The sequence below is a fragment of the Oryx dammah genome, unplaced genomic scaffold (genome assembly GCF_014754425.2).
Source record: "Oryx dammah isolate SB20612 unplaced genomic scaffold, SCBI_Odam_1.1 HiC_scaffold_11, whole genome shotgun sequence".
NCBI lineage: Eukaryota > Metazoa > Chordata > Mammalia > Artiodactyla > Bovidae > Oryx > Oryx dammah.
In genome coordinates, this window is record NW_024070195.1 from 19,988,994 (window position 1) to 20,010,848 (window position 21,855).

At 42.6% G+C, this 21,855-nt stretch overlaps 3 protein-coding genes and 1 pseudogene across 3 annotated transcripts; 2 read left to right on the forward strand and 2 right to left on the reverse strand.

The window, feature by feature from the left end:
* Positions 1–12,544: 12,544 nt before the first annotated feature.
* On the reverse strand, positions 12,545–12,935 carry LOC120870430 (histone H2A type 1-A). The gene is given in 2 exon segments (XM_040250094.1): positions 12,545–12,589; positions 12,591–12,935. Coding segments are annotated over 2 exon segments (390 nt in total).
* Positions 12,936–13,320: 385 nt separating this feature from the next.
* LOC120870432 (histone H2B type 1-A) lies at positions 13,321–13,704 on the forward strand. Its single transcript, XM_040250096.1, has one exon. The coding sequence runs from the start codon at positions 13,321–13,323 to the stop codon at positions 13,702–13,704; it is 384 nt and encodes a 127-aa protein (XP_040106030.1).
* A 2,786-nt stretch (positions 13,705–16,490) lies between these two features.
* On the reverse strand, positions 16,491–16,874 carry LOC120870434 (histone H2B type 1-A-like). The gene has a single exon (XM_040250097.1). It carries the CDS (start codon positions 16,872–16,874, stop codon positions 16,491–16,493), a length of 384 nt encoding a protein of 127 aa, XP_040106031.1.
* A 280-nt stretch (positions 16,875–17,154) lies between these two features.
* On the forward strand, positions 17,155–17,549 carry LOC120870418 (annotated as a pseudogene).
* Positions 17,550–21,855: the final 4,306 nt, after the last annotated feature.

Sequence of the window (21,855 nt, forward strand, 5' to 3'; positions counted from 1 at the left end):
AAGCTCTTGGAAGCCGCAATCCCATTCACACAAGTAAAAACCTAGACAAAACTCCACAACTCTAACCATAACAAGAGGAGAGAACACAGAGCAAACCACTGCCCCCATGATTAGAGAGACAAGCAAAAATAGAGTTACCTCTGGGCACCTTGCAACGGGCAGGAAGCCGAACTGTAACTGACAATTACTGGAGGCTCCACGCAGACAAATCCGAGAGTTAAAACTCCGCGGGGACCCAGTAATACTGTGAGCTTTACCTCCAGGAGCCCAACTCGATTCCCTCAGAAAACATGGGAGAAATGTCCTCTGCTGCTTCCAGCAGAGGGAAGGAAAAAAGGGGCCATTTTGAAATATCCCAGAGTACTTTGCCCTTCTTAAAAGCCTGTCCGCAGGGGAAACTAGTTAACCAGAACCTCACCTGCTGGGTATCAGAGCCCAAGTGACTTGGGGGAAGGGAAATACACAACTCCTGAGGAAAAACCCGAGAAACTCTCATGAAGTTCACAGTTCAGAAGCCTAGGCTCACCAGTGATCACCCGACTAGAGAATGCTTCCCCAACACCACACCGCCGCCACATCACTACAGGCTTATGGTGCACCAGGGGTCCCCAGGAGCCCTCTCCTCACCACCCCGAGGCCGCACAGCATGAGGTGGGTGGCGGGAGAGCAAAACTTCATCAGCTCCCCATCACTCGCCCTACCACCTGAACTAGCCCTGCGTCATCTCCCCTCCATCTCCATCGCTTGCATTGCTTGCACCTGAACCACACCTCCACCCCGCCACTGAAAAGTTGTCTTCCTTAAAAAAAAATTGGCAAGGTATGCCAAACATCAGAAGTCGTCAACTTGAAGAGAAGAGCAAACATCAGATCATCAGAACCAGACATGGCAGGGATGTTGGAATTATCAGACTCGGAATTTAAAACTATGATTCATATGCTAGCAGATAAAGCAGTCGGGCATGCAAAAACAGATGGGCAATGTAAGCAGAGAGAGGGAAATCCTAAGAAAGAACCAAAAAGAAATGCTAGAGATCAAAAACACTATAACAGAAATAAAGAATGCCTTTAATGGGTTATTAGTAGACGAGACATGGCTGAGGAATCTCCAACCTTGAGGATATCCCAATAGAAACTTCAAAAGCCAAAAACAAAGAAGGTAGACTTAAAACCCAAAACAGAATACCCAAGGACTGTGGGACAATTACAAGAGGTGTAACATACATGTAATGCAAAAAGAAGGAAGAGATAAAGGAACAGAAGAAATGTTTGAAACAGTAATGAGTGAGAATTTCTCCAAATTAATTTCAGATACCAAACCACAGATCCAGGAAGTTCAGAGAACATCACTTATGATAAATACCAAAAAAAAAGAGACTGAAATCACTCAATATGGGTCCCAGGTGGTGTAGTGGTGCTAGACTTGAGTTTGATCCCTGGGTTGGGAAGATGCCCTGGAGAAGGGAATGGTAACCCACTCCAGTACTCTTGCCTGGAGAATCCCATGGATGGAGGAGCCTGGTGGGCTACAGTCCACGGGGTCACAAAGAGTCAGACATGACTGAGTGCCTAACCACAAGCTCTCATCCTTTCCATCTGAGAGTTTTTAATCAGTATAGATTATTGTAGGAAGCACAGACAAGCCCAAGTTTGTGTATCTGATGTACAGTGAGGCCAAAACCCCCGAAATGTTGAAGTTTGGAGCACAGAAAGGTTTATTGCAGGATCAAGAAAGGAGAATAAGCATCTCAAAAGATTTGAACTCTCATATTTAGTCTTTTATACCATGAATTTTGATGGGGAGAACAAGGCAGGTATTGTATTGGGTTGGCCAAAGCTCCTTCAAGTTTTTATTTATTTTTTGAATGAAAAAACCCAAAGTTTTTTGCTAACTCAATAAATGGGGGCCAAAAATAATCCACATGATATGAAGCAAGAGAACAATTTTTGGACAATATGGAATCCCTACAAATAGTTTACAGTATACTTCTCTTCCTCACTGGCAACTATTTACAGTTAATTAAAGACTAAAGAAAGGTATCTGAGGAGAAATGGGAAGGGAAAAATGTAAAGAAAATGACCACAATAAAAGAAATCACTGAGATTCCCTTTTCTCCAGGCTAGGGTCTCTGAAGTCTGGTGTGGGGCCTATTTAGTCAAAGCAGAGTCAGTTTCCAAAAGTATGTGCCCAATGCAGGCCTCCTGTGACTTCGGACTCTAGTCCTACATAACTCCCACCACTCTCAAAGTCAAGGAGGGAAACATCGCTCAGAGTCAGTCCTCAGGAGCAGTGGGAAGTGACAGAATTTGTCTTCATGGTTCATAGGGCACTTATTTCCATCTTTATTTTATTATCCCTTGAGGGGTCTTTGTTTCAGAAATCCATTCTTCTCTCACATTTTCTCCTTGTTCCCAGGTCTTAAGGAAGAATCTGGTGTCACTCATTTGTGATGCTAGTGTAAAACAGGGGTGCAGAATGGTCATGTGGGGTCAGGAGTCAGAATGTATTAGGTTTATCCTGGCTAGGTATGCAAGTGGAGCTTGTGTGAGCAGTCGTGTCTGACTCTTTGTGACCCCATGGACTGTACCTCACCAGAATCCTCTGTCCATGGAATTTTCTAGGAGAATACTGGAGTGGGTTGCCATGCCCTCCTCCAGGGGATCTTCCCAACCCAGGGACTGAACCTGCATCTCTTACTGTCTCCTGCATTGGCAGGCAGGTTCTTTACCACTAGCACCACCTGAGTATCCTGGCTACTACCATATAATTAGCTATGTGATTTCACTTCTCTAAACTTCCTGCGAAGTGGGGGATAAAGAAAGATTACGCTCATAAATTGTTAGCGCATTTTAGCAAAATAATTTATTTAGAGACAATCTCATTTCCTGTTGCTAGGATGAAAGGCTTTGTCCCTAAAGGCATTTCAGACTTCTCACATCAGTTGAAAGAATAAATCTGGAGAAATCTGCCCTTCCCAAATTCCCCAAATTGGCATTGATCTTCTCCACCTCAGGACAAGACCAGTCTTGACTGTGAGATTTGAGACCTACCCTCATATCCTTCCATTGTTGTCCTCAGTTGCACAGTGTTAGCTTAAATAATGAGGCAGCCTGACTTCATTCTATCAAAAAATAATGATTATTTTCTCCTAGACAGTAAAACAGAATTTTCTTTCTCTAGTTATGTGAATGCAGATGATAAAATTGAGTGAGAATGTTGTTGTACATTTAATGGGGGAGGGAGAGGATGGCTGGCAATCCTTGCTTGACACACACTTTTTTGTCTTATTTATAAAAATCTGTGTCATTCTGAGTCAGCACTGATTACCATAGTCACAATTATAGTAATCTGCTGACAAGCGCTAATATTGCTAATGATATTGCTTTGCAGCATAATTATCTGAAAACCACTCTCAGCTGTTGCATCAGGATTACAGCATTTGGATAACTCCAAATTAAGCCAGGGGTGGAAAAGGCAGTACTTGTTCAGTCAAAAGAGCTGGTGAAGAGGACAGCCTGCAATTAGCTCACACAGGCTGTCACCAGGGGGCTGGCAGGCCTGGTTCACATGCCCTAGGATAGGTGATGACCTTTAACAGATGTAGATTCTCAATATAAAAACCCCCTTGAGTCCCAAGCAGATAAGTGAAGGAGGCTTTGTGCTTGGCTGCCTCATCTTTTCATCTCTCCTTGGATAAGTACTCTGTGTTGAAAACTCTTCAGGAACTAAACCAGCAGCCCCACCTGCAGAACTTGTGCTTGGGTATTCCCAAGGTCAAATCAACCAAAATCACTCCCATTTTCTCTAGTCCCTTGAACCATTTTTTGATATTTTCATTTACACTTTTCTTTTTTGGAGAAAAACATGGCCACCCCCACCCCCACCCCAAACTAGATTAAATCCATTAACTGTGAGAATATAAAGCTCAACTCCCTGCCCCAAGTCTTCTTTTCAAAACAGGCTGCCCATGAGTTTCGTGAGTTCTGTCAGTGTTCACCACAATCAGCTACGCTTGATATGCTTGAGCCTGGGAGAGGCAGACCTGCAGGTAGACATATGCAGACAGATGGACCAAGAGGGTCGGCTCAGGAGAGGAGAGAAGCCAAGAGGAGGAGGGAGCAGAAGGGCTATGCACTTAGACCTCTGTCCTCAGCCCTGGAATCTCTGCTGCTGGAGGAAAAGCCCCTGTACACGCTAAGTCACTTCCGTCATGGCTGACTCTCTGTGACCCTATGGACTATACAGCCTGTCAGGCTTCTCTGTCCATGGGATTCTCCAGGCGAGGATACTGAAGTGGGTTGCCGTGCCCTCCTCCAGGGGGTTTTCCTGACCCAGGGGTCGAACCTGCGTCTCCTGAATCTCCTGCATTGCAGGCAGATTCTTTACTGCTGAGCCACTGTGAGGATTTCCTTTCTTCAGCCTTTCCTCATGTCAATCTATCCCCCTTCCTAGGCATCCAGTTCATTCATCTGTGGCCTCCTCTTTTAAGTAAGTTTTGAGGTGAGCAGAGCAGGTGAACCAAAAAATAGAAACTAAATTAACTTTCACATTCTAGGGCCTAGGAAGCCATCAGTTACATTTTAGTCACTTACTCTTCCTCCAATGCAAAAAGGTAGGCAGCTCCTTGGATCAGCCCCCTGGCTGCCTTTTAGTGATTTTCTATTTTTGCATCTTAAACAATGGGCTTGAAGTGTTGAACACAGAATCCTCACATCATAGATGTTCAATAACTGTGAATTCGCCTGCCTCTTGCTGGCCACTTAGGGCCATATGATAGTAATTCTGTGGTAAATTTTAAGCTTGGCCTTCTTTGTGAGGCAGGACTCAGCAAGCAAAGGAGAGAATTACAGGTTATGCCTGTAAAGCACTGAATGGCTGAAGTCCACATAAACCTCACAAGGGATTCTTCCTTTAATGCCATAGGTGGGGAAAGAGGTTTGAGTATCAAGACTTTTTTTTTCCAGATCACTCAGGCAGAAAGGGGCAGAGCCAGGACTCAAACTCAGAATACTGACTTAGGGCTTCATTCCCTAGGCTCCATGAGCCATAAATGTCTCCAGCTATTGCCAAATGTCCCTTGGGTGGCAAAATCACCACTAGTTGAGAACCTCTGCACTAGGAGAAGAAGAGAAATAACATATCTGAACCATTTGCTATGTGCCAGATGCTTTATTGGACTTCCCTAGTGGCTCAGATGGTAAAGCGTCTGCCTACAATGTGGGAGACCTGGGTTCGATCCCATGGGTCAGGAAGATCCCCTGGAGAAAGAAATGGCAACCCACTCCAGTACTCTTGCGTGGAAAATCCCATGGATTGAGAAGCCTGGTAGGCTACAGTTCACAGGGTCGCAAAGAGTTGGACACTACTGAGTGGCTTCACTTCACTTCACTTCAGATGATTTATTGATGTGATTTAACCTTCACAGAAACCCTGTGAGATAGGTATTATTATACAGTGCAAAGGAAGAGACTGAGGGGCAGAGATTAAGACGACTCATCTTAGAAGTAGCAGAGCAGGGTTGTGAAGGTCTGTCTGATTCCCAGGCTCACAGGAACCAGAAATAATAAAACAAGATCTGTAAAGACATTTATGAGTGTTTTACAGTTATTCTCTTAATCACCATTCTTATTTTATATCTTTCCTAGATCACGAAAGTTTGAAGTATGAATGTATATTTTAAGCAAGATGTCTGTTTTTCTCCCTAGGACTGTTAAGTACAGTATTCATAATTTCACTATATGTTTTCTCCAGTGTCATTTCAGAAAGGCACTAAAACTTGGATATATTTTCACGTTGCATGCCCACTGGCTCCCTCTGGTGTCAGCTAAGAGTCTGTCTGCTTATAAAGGAACTCAAGTGTGACTACATTTCAAGTTAATGAGGAATATGTTCGTCAAGAGGCAATTTAAAAATTCCAACTGGCTCTTATTGATTACATTGTAAAATTGTTTTCTTCAGATTTCACAAATATTCTATTAAGGGTCGAACATAACCTAAGTTTTATAATGTTAGAGAACCGTGAATGTGAATTTATTGTTTAAGTTATTTTTTAAGGGACCCAAAGAGACATTTCACAAGATAAGACTAACTGGCAAAAACAAATGGTGGCTGGGTGTGTGGCTGTGTGTGTGTGTGTGTGTGTGTGTGTGCGTGTGCATGTGTGTGTCTTCCCAGGCAGCACTAGTGGAAAAGAACCTGCCTACCAACACAGGAGACGTTAAGAGACGGAGGTTCAACCCCTGGGTTGGGAAGATTCCCCTGAAGGAGGGCATGGCAACCCACTTCAGTATTCTTGCCTGGAGAATCCTATGGACAGAGAAGCTTTGGAGGGCTATAGTCTATGGGGTTGCAAAGAGCTGTACATAACTAAAGCGACTTAGCATGCATGCATGTATGTATACACACACACACATATATATGAATGAAAATGTTCAGTCTCCCAATGATAAAAATAAATCTAAATTAAAACAATAATATAGTAGCACTTTACACTAACACTTAAGCAAATCTTTAAGCAACACCAAATTCTTTGAGAGCAACATAAAACAGATATACTTTCATGCTTTGCTGTAGTTTTTTGGATGTAACCATTTGGAAGAGTAATTTAACAATATGCAGACAAAGCTGTAAAATCATGTACACTCTTTGATCCAATCATTCTATATCTAGAAGTAGTTTAAGGCAACTATTGCCTACTTTAGAAGGAGGCAATAGCTATTTGCTTGTAGGTGTACATTTCAGTATTGATTGAAATAATGAAATATTATTTCAAGACCATAATCTTGAATGATTTAAAGAAACTAAGTAAAGAAGGGCAGGAAGAACATTTGGGGGCTGGGGGGATACAACAAAAGACAAAAGACAAAAAGTGAATTAAATTCATGGAACTGCAAGTGTACTGATATAAGAACACAATGGGAGACCCTGATAAGAAAAGAGCCCAGTGAGGTAGGCAGGAGCTAGATCCCACAGCTAAGCTAAACTCTTAGTTGAGAGATGTTGAGGGATGTCATCAAGAGGATGTGACCATACCAGCTGACCCTTGAACTGGACCCAGGCAACTGGAGGCTCCTCAATCCTCCCGTCCTTGGAATGAACATTCTACCCACTGTCCCTGAACTAGGAGCCCCTTCAAGGATGCAGCCTTGAGAGAGGAATGTGTTACTAAGACTATCTGGACTATATTCCTGGCTGAACCTTGTTAAGACTGCTATATAAACAAGATTCTGGTGGACAGGTGCAGGGATTGGCTTGTCTTGTAGCTGCACAAGGCAAGCCTCGCACATAAGCTCCCTTGCTTATTAAAACGGCCACCCATTAAGCTGGAGTGGTCTACTTCTTTTTTCAGTCTCCTCTTGCCCTCTGGCCAGGAAGGTCCTTTTGATGCTGAACCTGGGCACTCTCCCCCATGGGAACACAGGTTTTTACCTCTCCAATTCCAGAGACCATACTGGACACTGATGTCTTACAAAGTCAAACTCAGCAAGCCTCTATCTGTGAATTATACTTCCTGTTAGAGTAATGAAACCAGTACTGAGGGCAAATACCAACTGGGAACCAGTAAGTCTACCATCCACATGTACAGCGGTCACTGTCAAACAACACAAATTGCCTGAGGGATGGGTGGTAAGGAAATAGGAGAAACTATCCAAGAACTGCACCAATATCAGATCATTCTGATTATAACCATCAGTAAGAGGAGAAAATCCCCAGTCACCACTTTTATTTATCATCATTCCCGACTATTAGACAACTGCTTTAGCCAAGAAAGTTAACTATTGAAAATTACAGGAGTGACATTATATGATTTTCTTGCCTACTTGAAAACCCTAAGGAAAAAAAAAAAGCTAGAAAATGTAAGTGACAGAATTCAATAAGAAAGCTAAATACAAAATTACAGTATAAAACAGTAAGTTTCTATCTATAAAAAAGTTATAAAACATTATAAAAAGACCCCTTTAATATGCCCCTACAATAAAAAAGAAGGGCACTGGGACATAAACCCCATTAAATATGTGTAAAAGCTATAAGAGTTGAAAAAATCAAGGGACATGTCACCTTAAACATATATTAACATTGTTTACAGATATTCTATATAACCTTTTAATTTCATGTAACTCAAATAGGACTTCATTGTAGTGGAAAAAAGTATTAAGAAGTGCATTTGAAAAAAGAGAACCCATAGGTTGATTCTAAAAAGTACAAAAGGGAACTTTTACCATTTGACAAAAAGTACTTACATAATGGTAGTCTTTAAAACCAGGAGGTAAAAAAGTTAAAAAAAAAAAAAAACAACTCACCAAACATGAAATAATGCCTCACCTCACCATTAAAAAAAGAAAAAAAAAAAAACCCCAGAAATTATATCAGGCGAATAACTTAAATAGCAATGAGTCACTTTCACTTGCTCAAATGACAGCTAAGAACCACTTCTGGCCAGAGGACAGGGTTTTAAAAAGACAAGTATGTTCAGCATCAGGGAAACTGAAAATAAATAATCTTCCTAACACATTAATGTGTTAATTCCAATGCACTGTTTTCAGATTGATTCTCCTTTGACTACTACTGATGGACAGTGAGTGGACATATAATTCAAACTGGGCCAGATGCATTCCTTTGGAAATTTAAACTTGGATTAAATCAGTCTCTCTCAAAAGAACCTGAGACTGAAATTGATAAAATAGAGCAACAGTAGGAACCCCCATTCAAATGCTCTTGAGCAAGGCCCTTCTGCTTTCTGAGTGGTTGATATAAGTAGGAGTGCTATCCAATCAGAGTTGATCTGAGATACCTCATTTGTGGCTTCTCTGGTGGTTCCTACAGTAAAGAATCCACCTCCAATGTGGAGACCTGGGTTTGATCTATGAGTTAGGAAGATGCCCTGGAGAAGGGAATGGCTACCCACTCCAGTATTCTTGTCTGGAGAATTCCATGGAAAGAGGAGGCTAGCAGGCTACAATCCATGGGACCGCAAACAGTTGGACATAACTGAGCAACTCAGCACAGCACAGCACATCTTATTTGCATTCATTTGCCTCTTGTTTTTATTCCAATCAGAAACTGAGTTTATTTGATGCCTTATTTGAATACAAAGTATAGAAATAAGCTCTGTGGCTTTGCAACCTGCTATTTTTCTTTTCTCAAGGTAGCTGATGGCTGTGTCTCCTATTCCCAGTTTTTCCCAAAGTTTGCTGTCATGGCCAAGAAAGTCTCCAAGTAGCCGCCATTAAGATGAAAAGAAAGGCAAGAAGCACCAGAGATGTCACAGACAGTGCTATTACACTTAAGGTCCACAAGGTAGGTTTTAAAGCAGGTTCACCCCAACACTGGGATCTCTTTGTGAATACTGAACTTGTTTTTGAGTTTTGAGCACATTGCTGGTGAATCCATCTGCCCAGCTCATTACAATAGACTGACTATCCGCTACAGGGAATTCCAGAGAGCTACTGCCCGTTGATGCCTGGGGAATCTGCCAGCTACACTGTGTGCAAGGCACTATGTCTTCTCACCCAATAAAACACCTATAAAAGAGCTTTTACAAGGACACATCTGAAAACCAGAGGTTCTTTTCAGAGCTACTCATGCTTTCTGCTTGAGTTGAGTAGAGTTGAGTCTACTAAAATTTCTTCATTTATGGGTTTGGGACTCTTCCCTAATTAAAAAAATGTGTTTATTTCTTTTTAAAATAAGGTTTCTAACTCGGAATAATTTTAGATTTAACATAAAAGTTATAAAGATAGTTCCCATATACCTCTTGGAGAAGGCAATGGCACCCCACTCCAGTACTCTTGCCTGGAAAATCCCATGGACGGAGGAGCCTGGTAGGCTGCAGTCCATGCGGTCACTAAGAGTCAGACACGACTGAGCGATTTCACTTTGACTTTTCACTTTCATGCACTGGAGAAGAAAATGGCAACCCACTCCAGTATTCTTGCCTGGAGAATCCCAGGGATGGGGGAGCCCGGTGGGCTGCCGTCTATGGGGTCGCACAGAGTTGGACACGACTGAAGCGACTTAACAGCAGCATATACCTCTGTTTCCTCTATTGTGAACATTTATGCATTTGTCACACACTAGAGCTAACACTGGCACTTTACTGTTAAACTCTAAATTTTGTTTGGATTTCATTCAGTTCAGTCGCTCAGTTGTGTCCGACTCTTTGCAACCCCATGAATCACGCCAGGCCTCCTTGTCCATCACCAACTCCCAGAGTTCACTCAGACTCACGTCCATCGAATCGGTGATGCCATCCAGCCATCTCATCCTCTGTCATCCCCTTCTCCTCCTGCCCCCAATCCTTCCCAGCATCAGAGTCTTTTCCAATGAGTCAACTCTTCGCATGAGGTGGCCAAAGTACTGGAGTTTCAGATTTAGCATCAGTCCTTCCAAAGAAATCCCAGGGCTGATCTCCTTTAGAATGGACTGGTTGGATCTCCTTGCAGTCCAAGGGAATCTCAAGAGTCTTCTCCAACACCACAGTTCAAAAGCATCAATTCTTCGGCACTCAGCTGTCTTCACAGTCCAACTCTCACATCCATACATGACCACTGGAAAAACCATAGCTTTGACTAAATGGACCTTTGTTGGCAAAGTAATGTCTCTGGTTTTGAATATGCTATCTGGGTTGGTCATAACTTTTCTTTCTAGGAGTAAGTGTCTTTTAATTTCATGGCTGCAGTCACCATCTGCAGTGATTTTGGAGCCCAAAAAGATTAACTCTGACACTGTTTCCACTGTTTCCCCATCTACTTCCCATGAAGTGATGGGACCGGATGCCATGATCTTCGTTTTCTGAATGTTGAGCTTTAAGCCAACTTTTTCACTCTCCTCTTTCACTTTCATCAAGAGGCTTTTTAGTTCCTCTTCACTTTCTGCCATAAGGGTGGTGTCATCTGCATATCTGAGGTTATTGATATTTCTCCTGGCAATCTTGATTCCAGCTTGTGCTTCTTTCAGCCCAGCGTTTTTCTGTCCCAGGATCCAATACAAAATAGAGTTGACTCTTGCGCAACTCGAGTTTGAATTTGTACGGAGATACTTTTCAATAGTAAACATTACAGTGCTATGCAGTCTGTCTTTGCATCTGTGGATGTGAAGGAACCTTGAATAGGGGCGGATGCTGACTATAAATTATGTGCTGATTAATCCCCAGGTTGTTTTATATGGCATTTACTTATAATGTCTCCTTAACTGCTCTGGGCTGACAGTTTCTCAGAATTTCTTTGTGTTTGATGACCCTGGTAATTTTGAGGACTCATATTCTAAAGAATGTTCCTCAATTTGGATTTGTCTGATGCTTTTCTCATGTTTAGACTGAGATTATGGGTTGTTGGAAGAGTAGATGGGTGAATTGCCCTTCTGAACACATTGTATTAGGGGCACATGCAAACAACATGGTTTACCACTTACGTTAACACTCATCATCTGAGGCAGTGTTCCAGGTTTCTGAAAAGTCACTGCATTCTCCCTGGCTTTTGCATGCTCCACTTTAAGTCTGGGGAGTTAAGTTCCAGCTGCTTGATGGAGGACCATCTATTTTATTTGGAATTCTTGTTTTGGAAAAATTTCACATATCCCTCATTTAGCCAATCACATCAGCATTCTTGGATTTTAAGATTTCACATTTTAAAGTTTTTAATACCATGTTCTAAATATAATCTAGTTTTGTTCAATCTATCTGTATCAATTTCCTTTTTCCTTTTCAGTTTTCAAAAATTTTCCTTCCTTTTGTGCCCTTCTCAATCACATGTCTTATCTATGTACATTAATTAATTCAAGACCTGATAGGCTTTTTCATAACTTGATTGTCCCTCAACACATGGAAGTTTACTTTCATCTTTTCTTACAGAACTCTATACTTTTCTTTGTACCTGTCTCTATCTTATGTGTAGCCAAGTGTCTAAAATGACTTACAAAAAAATAACCAGTGACTCTTTCTCCTTGAAATAGGGCAAACTGCTGAATCTTCTGTAAGTCTGACAATCGTTCATTTGCTTTCCAATTTTTCTTAGTGTTTATAATACAGATCAAGTGAAGCCACTGTTTTGCAGAGGCTAAATCTTTTGAAAAATCTGACCAAAACTCCGTAATAATTTCAGTGACACATTATGTGATATGTTTCTACTTCTAGAGATACTAGTATCCCTCTCCCCCCCACATATGTCATTAAGGTTTTTGATGGACATTACATTTTAAAACATTTTTTCAGCATGTGTTAAGTCAGAGATTGTCAAATACTCACCAAAATGAGCCATAAAAAGGGTATTAGAATGAAGCTTCGCTCCTCACCTAATAAGCATCTTGAGGGCCCACAAGCAAACAGCTTCAAGGAACCTCAGGTGTTAGAATCAACATTCAAATACTTTCATAATACAGAAGTTGTGATTACTGGAGATTTTTGGCAGCCTATTGCTGGAAAACTGCAATTTACAGGCCCAGTCTAGATCACAGCCCTCTGATATATTTGAATGGCTCTGAAAAGAGCCTTTCGTTGCTGTCCTTTCACTAGATACTTGGGATTGCTCACTGGCATTCTGCACTATGGCTACTCGCTCTGTACTTTGTGATGGTGGCTCTCGGTTTTTTTTGGGTAGGAGCACAGGCTGGATTTTGGGCAGGACGCCAGCCTGAGTAGTCACACCCCCCAGCAGCTTGTTGAGCTCCTCATCATTACCGATGGCCAGCTGCAAATGGCGAGGAATGATGCAGGTCTTCTTGTCACGTGATGCATTACCTGCTAATTATAAGATCTCAGCCATTAGGTACTCCAACACCGCTGCAAAGTATACTGGCGCACCTGCCCCAACGCACTCAGCATAGTTGCCCTTGGGGAGCAGGAGATAGAACCTGCCTACCGGAAACTGCAAACCGGCTCTGGAAGAGCGACTTTTTGCCTTAGCACGCGCCTTGCCGCTTTGCTTCACGCGACCCGACATAACTCCGCAACAAGATGGAAAAAAAACGCATACAAAAACGGAAAAAACCTACTGTACCTATTTATAGCCTGACGGTAGGTTGTACTTTGCTTTCTGATTGGCTGATAGCCGTCTAGCCAATCAGCAAAACTCAAGCAAATCACCTCATCTGCATACACGACACTCCCAGGTATCCAATCAGATGCTGGCCTCTTGACACGTCACTTCAGTGCCGTGCCTATAAATACCACTCTTTCCACGCCTGAAGCATCTTTGATTTTTCGGCGTGCACTGGAGTTGCTCTTTTTATTGCCAGCTGTTCATACTATAATAAGGTTCTTTAAATGGTAAAGAGTTGTTAACGCTGAAAAGAACTGGTAACACTGAAGAGCTGCAGACACTAGCTATGCCGGAGGTGTCTTCAAAGGGTGCGACTATCTCCAAGAAAGGGTTCAAAAAAGCTGTTACTAAAACTCAGAAGAAAGAAGGGAAAAAGCGCAGGAGATGCAGAAAAGAGAGCTATTCAATATACATCTACAAAGTCTTAAAACAAGTTCACCCAGATACGGGCATCTCATCAAAAGCCATGAGCATTATGAATTCTTTTGTCTCTGACATCTTCGAGCGTATTGCTGGTGAGGCGTCCCGCCTGGCACATTACAACAAGCGTTCAACCATCACATCCAGGGAGATCCAGACAGCTGTGCGCCTGCTGCTGCCTGGGGAATTGGCTAAGCATGCCGTGTCTGAGGGCACCAAGGCTGTTACCAAGTACACGAGCTCCAAATAAATTTGTAAATGTAACCTGTTTTTAACAACCCAAAGGCTCTTTTCAGAGCCACTTAACACACTTGAAAAAGCTGTGGGCTCAGTTTATGGTAGTTAGCTAGTAAAGATCTGTGGAAGACCCCGGTTTGATTCCTGGGTCCCGAATGTTCCTCTGGTGAAGGCTAGGCTACCCACTTCCCGAAGTCTCGGCCTTCTCTGGGGGTTCAGATGGTAAAAGATTCTGCTTGCAGTGGGGAAGGCTTGAGTTCCATCCCCTGGAGAAGGGAATGGATACCTAATTACTCCAGTATTGGCTGGAGAATTCCGGGGACAGAGGAGCCTGGTGGGCTACAGTCATAGAGTTGCAGAGTTGGGACTGAGATTTCAGTGAGTACTAGGATTGATAGTTAAGTACTCTCCGTTAAACACAGGTGTTATACTGTGTAACCAGTGTCCTCAAAAGGCCCCAATAAAGTCAGAAAAGCTTGATGGTATACAACGTATGGTATACAATGTAAAAGTTTCTCAGAATAATGGAGTCAGGAAGGCTATTTGGGTTTTCGTTTCTATGAATGACTTAAAAAAAAAAAAATTCTATGAAGGGCCCAAAGCTGTGCAGAGATCTAGAAAAGGAGTGTGATAAAAGGAACAGAACATTAACACATTAAGGGTAGCTTTTTTCCACTGTTGGTGCCTAAGGAAGTTGGGACTCTCTGGGCCAGCCTAACTCTAAACATAAGCACATAGGCTTTTTTGCCCAAATGCCACACCTTTGTATGCTGTTCAGTGCCTATTACCCCTGGAATGTGGGAATACTGCCATCATCTATATTGTAATCCAACAACCTGGCTACCCAAAATTGACTAGGAAACTGCATGGTTCTGGGAGGCCGACATTGCTAACTCTTCAGGGCAAGTCACGGACACGTGACTATGAATTTTGTTGTTTACTTTGTTTTCCAAAAAAGTTTTTAAAATTTGTGTTTACCTTTTCTTCAGTCTTCAAACATTCACTGATTGTGTGTGTGCCTGTGTGTGTAAGAAAGAGAGGAGGTCCTTACTCTCATTGTTTCCATTGTAGTTTAGTGAGGCAGACACACACAAGGTCATTTCAGTTGACTATGAATGAGCGAGATAATTCAGTGCTTAAGGAAGGCTTTGTATTTTTTAATTTACTCTATAATACTTCTATCCAGATAGTGTGATGTAAATTTTGTGAGTCAAGGTTAAGCTAAACCTTAAGATGTGTTTGGTAATATGTGAAGTGTAATAGGCTGAACTATGTCCTGCAAGAAGATATGTCCAAGTCTTAACCTCTGATACCTAAATGTGAGCTTTGTTTGGAAATAGGGTATAGGTAAGAATTTTGAGATCATCCTGGTAAAATTTAGGGTATCCTTATGAGAGAAGGGAGAGGGGCATCAGAGCTGCAAAGCAGGGGACCATATGAAAAACTGAGGCAGGGAGAGGTTGGAGTGGCGCAGCTGCAAGCCAAGGAACACCAAGGATTGTCAGCTGCCACCAGAGGCCAGGTAAGAGACATATTTATACGACTCTCCTTCGGTGCCTCCACAAAGAACCAGCCCTACTGACACTGATACAGGGCTTCTTGGCCTTCAAAACAGTGAAAGAATATATTTGTTTTACGTCAACCAGTTTTTGGCAACTTGTTGTAGCTGCCCTAGGAAGCTAATAAGTGGACTTTCCTAATGAGAAATTCATTCTGAAGAGGTTAGTTATCATTTGATCCACTACAAATTCTTCAAAACTACACTAGAGTACTGATAGCAGAAGTAATGAGAGAAATTCAGTGGGAAAAAAAAAGTGATGATCAAGATGCATGTCAAGAGCAGATACACTTGCATGAATTGAGTGGGATACCCCAGTAACTCCAGTATTCTGTGGCTGCAGAACTGGCTTTCTCCATGAAAGAATCTTAAAATCATTAGTCTAACAGCGAATGAAGATTCAGTTATCTGATCCCAACTGTATTGTTAGCAGAATTCTGCCATCTGATTTCTATGTCATCTGTCTTAGCTTTTATTGTATTATTTTCTGGGGAAGTCTAGTTGATCCTATATGAAAGTGACAATGAAAGTCGCTCAGTCGTGTCCTACTCTTCGTGACCCCATGGACTATGCAGTCCTTGGAATTCTCTAGGCCAGAATACTGGAGTGGGTATCCTTTCCCTTCTCCAGGTGATCTTCCTGATCCTATATACATCCTCTTAAAATAAATTTCTAAATACAAACAATAAAATATTAATTTTAATATTTTCCAGATGACATCACCAGACCAAGAAACTCAGGAACTTGAAATTTCAGCAACTGTAGGGCATCTGGCCTAATCCAGAATTTTCACACAATGCAGAAAATGCAAAGCAGCAAAATAGCCTTAATGCTCTCATGTCGGACGTGGCTACTATCTTAATCTTTCCAGTTTTCAGGTCCTTTCACTAACACCCGATTTAAAACAAACTTGAAATAGACATAGGAGAGAAGGTCAAGCCATCTTCCTCATGGCACTCAACCATAAAACCTCCCTGAAAACACATTTTGAGAGCTCCCTTCTTTGAAATGTCTTGAGATCAGAGACTTCACAACTAGTCACATGTGACTAGCAAATTACCTGCTTAACCATATTACAGATGGGGAGTGAAATAAAACGGATGTTAATCATTTTTCACTCTAGTGATAGAGCCTGCACGCATATATTAACCACCGAAACAAAAAGCCTACAGCCCTTTAGAAATTTAAGTGGCTCTTAAAAGAGCCTTTGGGTTTACAAAGGTCGTCTGATGGCCGCAACTTTACTTTGAGCTGGTGTACTTGGTGACAGCCTTGGTGCCCTCAGACACCGCGTGCTTGGCCAGCTCCCCAGGCAGCAGCAGGCGTACAGCCGTTTGGATCTCCCTGGACGTGATAGTGGAGCGCTTGTTATAATGTGCCAGGCGCGACGCCTCGCCTGCGATGCGCTCGAAAATGTCATTGACAAACGAATTCATGATGCTCATGGCCTTTGAAGAGATGCCCGTATCTGGGTGAACTTGCTTTAGCACCTTGTAGATGTAAATTGAATAGCTCTCTTTTCGACATCTCTTCCGCTTTTTCCCTTCCTTCTTCTGGGTTTTAGTTACAGCTTTCTTGAAGCCTTTTTTAGAAATGGTAGTGCCCTTTGTAGTTAGCTCTGGCATGGTAGACGCACAACTCCTAGATGGCAAAAGACTGGCACTGACTCAACGCCAACTGTGGTATTTATAGGTACGGCGCTCAGATGCCCTTTGGGCAGCTCACATCTGATTGGATAATGGGTGTGTGTATGTAAATGAAGTGATTCCGGTAACGTACTCTGGTGTGATACAAGAGTATCAGCCAAACAGATAGCGAATCGCAACCTACCTGAGACTATAAACAGACCCCCGCACGTGCTCTAACGGTAACAGTTTCCGTTATAACAGATCTGCATCATTAGTTATGTCTGGTCGTGGAAAGCAGGGCGGTAGAGTACGTGCTAAGGCCAAAACCCGGTCATCCAGAGCACGCCTGCAGTTCCTGTGGGCTGACTCCACCGCCTGCTCGGAAAGGGCAACTACGCAGAATGCGCTGGGGCTGGTGCACCCGTGTACCTGGCGGCGGTGATGGAGTACCTGACGGCTGAGATCCTGGAGCTGGCGGGCAACGCGGCCAGAGACAACAAGAAGACACGCATCATCTTGCGTCACCTGCAATTAGCTATCCGTAATGATGAGGAGCTCAATAAGCTGCTGGGCGGTGTGACCATCGCGCAGGGCGGTGTCCTGCCCAACATCCAGGCTGTGCTGCTGCCCAAGAAGACTGAGAGTCACCACCATAAGGTCCAGTGCAAGTAACACCTCCCAAGTTGTAAAGCTAAGCAAACGACCTGAACATCTGAAGAGAGTTGGAAAAGTACCAAACTGAAACCAAAGGCTCTTTTTAGAGCCACTTAGGATTTCTGAGAAAGAGCTTAGGATTATAAAAAAAAATCCAAAGCAAGTAACTGATCGGCTAGCAATAAAAAAGAACTTGCCCACAAGCTCTGAAGCAGTAAATGTACCACGATTTTGACAAAACTCGTGATCTTGAGTGAATATTTTTGTATTTTGGGAGTAGACAGAGGAGGAGGCTCCTAGTGGGCGGGGAGTGGGGAGGTTGGGGGGGAGGTGTTGGGGGTAGTTAGGGGAGTGGGCGGGTTAGAGATTCCATTCTCCTCGGGGAAAAGAGCAAGTTTTAGCTTAACTTTTTATGTTTGGAGAGAATGTCAGCCAAGCAACTAGCAAACCAACATGCATCACGGCAGCTTTTTCTCTCAAATGCCTTCTAGTAAGGGATTTCCAAGAGTTCTAGGATGATTCTATATCCTGAAAGCTCTGGACATGTCAAGCCAAAAAACGAGACATAACTATTTGACAGGTAATTTTACATGAAAAACTGTAAATAGGTTGATTTCTTAACGTATTAGTATATATCGATATTACACTTGGTAAGTAATATGACAAAACAGCTTTCTACCACCAATTATTCAGAAACAGTAGGCACTGAATTCAACAGACTTAACCACTGAAAGTGAAGCAAAATATTTTGTTGATCTGTAGCACTGCATATGAGTGAACACCCACAAGACAACTGACAAACAGGAAAGCAGCCAAATTCAAAATTCTGGTATGGAATTGAAAGCATCTGTCAACTTAAGAAATATTGGAAACCTAAAAGTTGAGAGTTATGTTTTATTTGGCGGGACTTTTTAGGACTTCAGGCCCTGGAGACAGCATCTCAAGTAACCCTGAGAAAACTGCTCCAGGGAGATGAGGGGAGGAGCCAGTTTATATAGAAGTTTTGCAACAAAGAGCATGTAATCTGAACATTAAAAATTATTAAAGAAAACCAGATATCTCAAGTTTAGGAAGTTAGCCCGTTTCTATACATTAGTTCAGTTCAGTCGCTCAGTCGTGTCCGACTCTTCGCGACCCCATGAATCGCAGCACGCCAGGCCTCCCTGTCCATCACCAACTCCCGGAGTTCACCCAAACTCATGTCCTTCGAGTCCGTGATGCCATCCAGCCATCTCATCCTCTGTCGTCCCTTTCTCCTCCTGCCCCCAATCTCTCCCAGCATCAAAGTCTTTTCCAATGAGTCAACTCTTCGCATGAGGTGGCCAAAGTACTGGAGCTTCAGCTTTAGCATCATTCCCTCCAAAAAAAAAATCCCAGGGTTAATCTCCTTCAGAATGGACTGGTTGGATCTCCTTGCAGTCCAAGGGACTGTCAAGCGTCTTCTCCAACACCACAGTTCAAAACCATCAATTCTTCGGCGCTCAGCCTTCTTCACAGTCCAACTCTCACATCCATACATGACCACTGGAAAAACCATAGCCTTGACTAGACGGACCTTAGTTGGCAAAGTAATGTCTCTGCTTTTCAATACGCTGTCTAGGTTGGTCATAACTTTTCTTCCAAGGAGTAAGCGTCTTTTAATTTCATGGCTGCAGTCACCATCTGCAGTGATTTTGGAGCCCCCCAAAATAAAGTCTGACACTGTTCCCACTGTTTCCCCATCTATTTCACATGAAGTGATGGGACTGGATGCCATGATCTTCGTTTTCTGAATGTTGAGCTTTAAGCCAACTTTTTCACTCTCCTCTTTCACTTTCATCAAGAGGCTTTTTAGTTCCTCTTCACTTTCTGCCATAACAGTGGTGTCATCTGCATATCTGAGGTTATTGATATTTCTCCCGGCAATCTTGATTCCAGCTTGTGTTTCTTCCAGTCCAGCGTTTCTCATGAAGTACTCTCCATATAAGTTAAATAAGCAGGGTGACAATATACAGCCTTGACGTACTCCTTTTCCTCTTTGGAATCAGTCTGTTGTTCCATGTCCAGTTCTAACTGTTGCTTCCTGACCTGCATATAGGTTTCTCAAGAGGCAGGTCAGGTGGTCTGGTATTCCCATCTCTTTCAGAATTTTCCACAGTTGATTGTGATCCACACAGTCAAAGGCTTTGGCATAGTCAATAAAGCAGAAATAGATGTTTTACTGGAATTCTCTTGCTTTTTCGATGATCCAACCGATGTTGGCAATTTGATCTCTGGTTCCTCTGCCTTTTCTAAAACCAGCTTGAACATCAGGAAGTTCACGGTTCACATATTGCTGAAACCTGCCTTGGAGAATTTTGAGCATTACTTTCCTAGCATGTGAGATGAGTGCAATTGTGCAGTAGTTTGAGCATTCTTTGGCATTGCCTTTCTTTGGGATTGGAATGAAAACTGACCTTTTCCAGTCCTGTGGCCACTGCTGAGTTTTCCAAACTTGCTGGCATATTGAGTGCACCACTTTCACAGCATCATCTTTCAGGATTTGAAATAGCTCAACTGGAATTCCATCACCTCCACTAGCCTTGTTCGTAGTGATGCTTTCTAAGGCCACTTGACTTCACATTCCAGGATGTCTGGCTCTAGATGAGTGATCACACCATCGTGATTATCCAGGTCATGATCTTTTTAGTACAGTTCTTCTGTGTATTCTTGCCACCTCTTCTTAATATCTTCTGCTTCTGTTAGGTCCATACCATTTCTGTCCCTTATTGAGCCCATCTTTGCATGAAATGTTCCCTTGGTATCTCTAATTTTCTTGATGAAATCTCTAGTCTTTCCCATTCTGTTGTTTTCCTCTATTTCTTTGCATTGATCACTGAAGAAGGCTTTCTTATCTCTTCTTGCTAGTCTTTGGAACTCTGCTTTCAGATGCTTATATCTTTCCTTTTCTCCTTTGCTTTTCACTTCTCTTCTTTTCACAGCTATTTGTAAGGCCTCCCCAGACAGCCATTTTGCTTTTTTGCATTTCTTTTCCATGGGGATGGTCTTGATCCCTGTCTCCTGTACAATGTCATGAACCTCATTCCATAGTTCATCAGGCACTCTATCTATCAGATCTAGGCCCTTATATCTATTTCTCACTTCCACTGTATAATCATAAGGGATTTGATTTAGGTCATACCTGAATAGTCTAGCGGTTTTCCCTACTTTCTTCAATTTAAGTCTGAATTTGGTAATAAGGAGTTCATGATCTGAGCCAAAGTTAGCTCCTGGTCTTGTTTTTGTTGACTGTATAGAGCTTCTCCATCTTTGGCTGCAAAGAATATAATCAATCTGATTTTGGTGTTGACCATTTGGTGACGTCCATGTGTAGAGTCTTCTCTTGTGTTGTTGGAAGAGGGTGTTTGCTATGACCAGTGCATTTTCTTGGCAAAACTCTATTAGTCTTTGCCCTGCTCCATTCCGCATTCCAAGGCCAAATTTGCCTGTTACTCCAGGTGTTTCTTGACTTCCTACTTTTGCATTCCAGTCCCCTATAATGAAAAGGACATCTTTTTTTGGGTGTTAGTTCTAAAAGGTCTTGTAGGTCTTCATAGAACCATTCAACTTCAGCTTCTTCAGTGTTACTTGTTGGGGCATAGACTTGGATTACCGTGATATTGACTGGTTCGCCTTGGAGATGAACAGAGATAATTCTGTCGCTTTTGAGATTGCATCCAAGTATTGCATTGTGGACTCTTCTGTTGACCATGATGGCTACTCCATTTCTTCTGAGGGATTCCTGCCTGCAGTAGTAGATATAATGGTCATCTGAGTTAAATTCACCCATTCCAGTCCATTTTAGTTCACCGATTCCTAGAATGTCAATGTTCACTCTTGCCATCTCTTGTTTGACCACTTCCAATTTGCCTTGATTCATGGACCTGACATTCCAGGTTCCTATGCAAATTTGCTCTTTACAGCATCGGACCTTGCTTCTATCACCAGTCACATCCACAGCTGGGTATTGTTTTTGCTTTGGGTCCATCCCTTCATTCTTTCTGGAGTTATTTCTCCACTGATCTCCAGTAGCATATTGGGCACCTACTGACCTGGGGAGTTCCTCTTTCAGTATCCTATCATTTTGCCTTTTCATACTGTTCATGGGGTTCTCAAGGCAAGAATACTGAAGTGGTTTGCCATTCCCTTCTCCAGCAGGCCACATTCTGTCAGACCTCTCCACCATAACCCACCCGTCTTGGGTTGCCCCGTGGGCATGGCTTAGTTTCATTGAGTTAGACAAGGCTGTGGTCCTAGTGTGATTAGATTGACTAGTTTTCTGTGAGTATGGTCTCAGTGTGTCTGC